This window comes from Lipotes vexillifer, unplaced genomic scaffold (genome assembly GCF_000442215.2).
Source record: "Lipotes vexillifer unplaced genomic scaffold, Lipotes_vexillifer_v1.1 scaffold3427, whole genome shotgun sequence".
NCBI classification, from domain to species: Eukaryota; Metazoa; Chordata; class Mammalia; order Artiodactyla; family Lipotidae; genus Lipotes; species Lipotes vexillifer.
The window spans coordinates 1-3,080 of record NW_006778738.1 but is presented as its reverse complement, the minus strand read 5'-3'; the positions used below and the strand labels follow the sequence as shown (position 1 = coordinate 3,080).

Below are 3,080 nucleotides of genomic sequence, written 5' to 3'. Positions count from 1 at the left end.
TCTTTCCCTCATTCATAATTCTGGGGAGAGGGTGGACCAAAGTCCTCATTTGGGAATGTCTTTGAGCTCTGATACGTAACGTTTTTTAGAAATTTTTTTTAATTGGAGTATAATTGCTTTACAACGTTGTATTAGTTTCTGCTGTACAATGAAGTGAATCAGCTATAGGTATACCTATATCCCCTCCGTCCCGGACCTCATTCCCACGCCCCCATCCCACCCATCTAGGTCGTCACAGAGCACCGACCGAGCTGAGCTTCCTGTGCTTTATAGCATGTTCCCACTAGCTATCTATTTTACGCATGGTAGTGTATATATGTCAGTCCTACCCTCCCACTTCGTCCCACCCTCCCCTGCCCCCACTCTGTCCACATGTCCATTCTCTAGGTCCACGTCTCTATTCCTGCCCTGCAGATAGGTTCACCTGTAACAGCAGGTGGACTTCCCTGGGGGTCCAGTGGGTAAGACTCTGTGTAGGGGGCCCGGGTTCGATCCCTGGTAGAGGAACTAGATCCTGCACGCATGCCGCAGCTCAGAGCCAGACAGCCAGAATAAACAACCATGTTTTTTAAAAATAAAAGCAACAGCAGGGATGTGCCCAAGTCACCTACCAGTGTTCTTTCTGGTCAGTTTCTATTAATTGCATTGGCCTTACAGTCAGGGGAGGACACACTGCAACAACTGTGAATCCTGAAAATTGACAAATTATCTCAAAATCCCTCAACATCATACTGTTTCTCTTAGAAAGGAAGTTCAGGGGAGTGGTTAGGAGCATGGGAGCTGGAGCTAGACTCTGGGGCTCAAACCTGGCTCCGACCCTCTCCAGCTGTGTGACCTTGGCAAACAGGCTTTGCAGTTGGCCACGAAGATTGCCCATCCACAGATGCAGACAAATTTTAAAAGTACAATTGTTCTGCATTTATGTGTGTGATTATTTAATGGAGACCAATCATTAAGGCCATTCTGCGGCTTCAGCTGGAAGCTTCAGAAACGTTATCTCAATGTATAGTGCTCACTGCAAGGGAAGTGTAACAATGCCATGGCATAAATGAGTAAACTGAGGCTCAGAGAGAAGTAATTTGCCCAGACACGCAACACTTAAGTGGCGGCGGCAGAACTGAAACTCAGGTCACCTGATTTCCCTGTCTCAGCATTTTGTGCTGAACAGCCCCCCTCAAAATGATCACGGAATAAACAACCCAAAGAAATGCAAAAATATTTAATAATTCGCAATAAATTTACAACAGAAGACAGAACGGCAAATACACACAGGAACCTCATAAATACAAAACACACTTAAGTAACGGAATTCAGAAAAACACTTATCCAGAGGCCATTTGGCCCTTTCACTCACTACCCAGTCCCTCAGGGAAAGACACTTCCCCAGCGGGGAAGGGCAAGAGTCACATATTCATGGAATCGCAAAGCCGGCACTGAAGGTTCAAAGCAGGGGTGGGACCTGTCATGAGACAGGGCTGTTCCTGTAACCACAGAAGTAGAAACTGCTCCATGGTACGTGGCGGTCAGCGACCAAGAAGGACACGGACTCCAGTCTTTTCCTGCCAGCCCGGGCCCTGGAAGACCTTAGGGCAACGCATCCCGCGGAAATATCGCTGCTTCCGGGGGAACTCGTTGTGGTCTTTGGGAAAAGGGCGCCTCTGGCACCAGCGCCCGCGGGTCCAGGCTGAGAGACCCGCCTGGTCCGATGGGGCCACGGAGGAGGGCGGCGTCCGCAACCAGGCGCCCCCAGAGCTTCGGGTCGCAGGCGGAGCCGCGGCGGGATCACAGACAAGGACCCGAGTGCGCCACCAGCCGCAGGTCCCACGCCAGCAGGCGCAGGAGGTTGAAGATGACGGTGGCTTCGTGGCACCGAGGCGAGCCCTGCAGCCCGGGAAGGAGGCGGAGCGGGGCTGAGTCAGGGATCTCCTGCCCCTCCAGACCCCCCCTCCAGACCCTCACGGCTCCGAGCCGGGCTCCCGTCTAGCCGCTTTCCCGCCTGCTCCACTCACAGCTGTGCGAGTTTGGGGACGCCTCTTGGGCCTCCTCAGGGACTTCCTCCGGGAGCCTGGCCGGACCAGCTCGAGCTGGAGGGAGAACAGGAGGTTAATGAAGGCGGCGGGGAACCAAGCCTCCCCTCCCCTCCCCCTCCCAGCCGCAGACCAAAGGCCGGATTTGGGGACACCGAGAGGACGTGAATCGTGTCTGCGCCCGTTTCTGGCCTCATGCGACAGATTCGCAGTCGGGGGGCCTGGCCTTGAGGCCAGGGGCGCAGAGCGAGCCGGGAAGGGTGCGGGGCCAGGGCGCGGCACACTCACGCAGGCCGCCACGTCCCGCCCCACGGCCGCCAGCAGCTCCAGGGTCGGGCCGACGCCGGGGAACAGCTCAGGGCTCGGCAGGCTGCTCAGCACGTCTTGGGCGTCGGCGAGGCCGCGGGCCACCTGGCGGAGCAGCGCACGGGACTGCGGGCACCGGGCGGGAGTTAGACGGGACCGCGCGCCAGCCCGCCCTCCCCCACCCCGCCCGCCGGCGTCGGGCCTCACGGAAGGCCGCGGGGGGTCCCTCCTCCGGCGGAACGAGCAGTTGCGCGGCCTCCAGCTCAGCGTCTCTTCTTCCTGCGGGGCAAGGGCTGGGGTGACGCGGAGTCTCCTGGCAAGGGCCCCTGAAGCGCTGGGACGTCGGAGATTCCTGGACGTGGCTGGGGACCGGCCGGGACGGTTGTGCTTATCGTGTCCCGAACCGGGCAGCGCTCCGATGGCTGAGCGGGGCTGAAAGGCACCCGCGCTCCCCGTGCGGAGCCTGCGCCCCGATGTGGAGCCGAGTCCGCCTGGAGGGGGCGCCGCTCTGTGGCCCGCACCAAGGCCGTGCATGAGCTGACCACCGGGGCCTCCGGGAAGAGGTCGTGGTCACAGTTCTGGACCCTGAAATCTGAGATGTGCCTGCTGGACGCTAGGACGCTAGGGCCCCTCGGGACAAAGTCTGGTGTCTCCGAGCCCGGTGGGCCCGGGTCCAGGGGGCGGGGGCGTCTGAGCATCACTCACATAGCGGTCCCTCAGTGCCTTGATGGCCAGCAGCGCCCGGGG

General features: G+C 58.8%; 2 protein-coding genes across 2 annotated transcripts in view; both read right to left on the bottom strand.

The window, feature by feature from the left end:
- Nucleotides 1-1,598, bottom strand: part of LOC103068971 (interferon lambda-3-like) — a 4,772-nt gene extending 3,174 nt beyond the window's left edge. Inside the window, exon 1 of the mRNA XM_007451789.1 lies at nt 1,532-1,598. Within this exon, the coding sequence (XP_007451851.1) occupies nt 1,532-1,598 (67 nt within the window). The remainder of the gene's footprint in view (nt 1-1,531) is intronic.
- Nucleotides 1,599-1,782: 184 nt separating this feature from the next.
- Nucleotides 1,783-3,077, bottom strand: LOC103068694 (interferon lambda-4-like; the record flags this gene model as incomplete). The annotated part of the gene is made up of 5 exons (XM_007451788.1): nt 1,783-1,881; nt 2,010-2,084; nt 2,316-2,459; nt 2,541-2,612; nt 3,039-3,077. Coding segments are annotated over 5 exons (429 nt in total), but the record flags the coding sequence as incomplete, so codon positions are not given.
- Between the last annotated feature and the right edge of the window lie 3 nt (nt 3,078-3,080).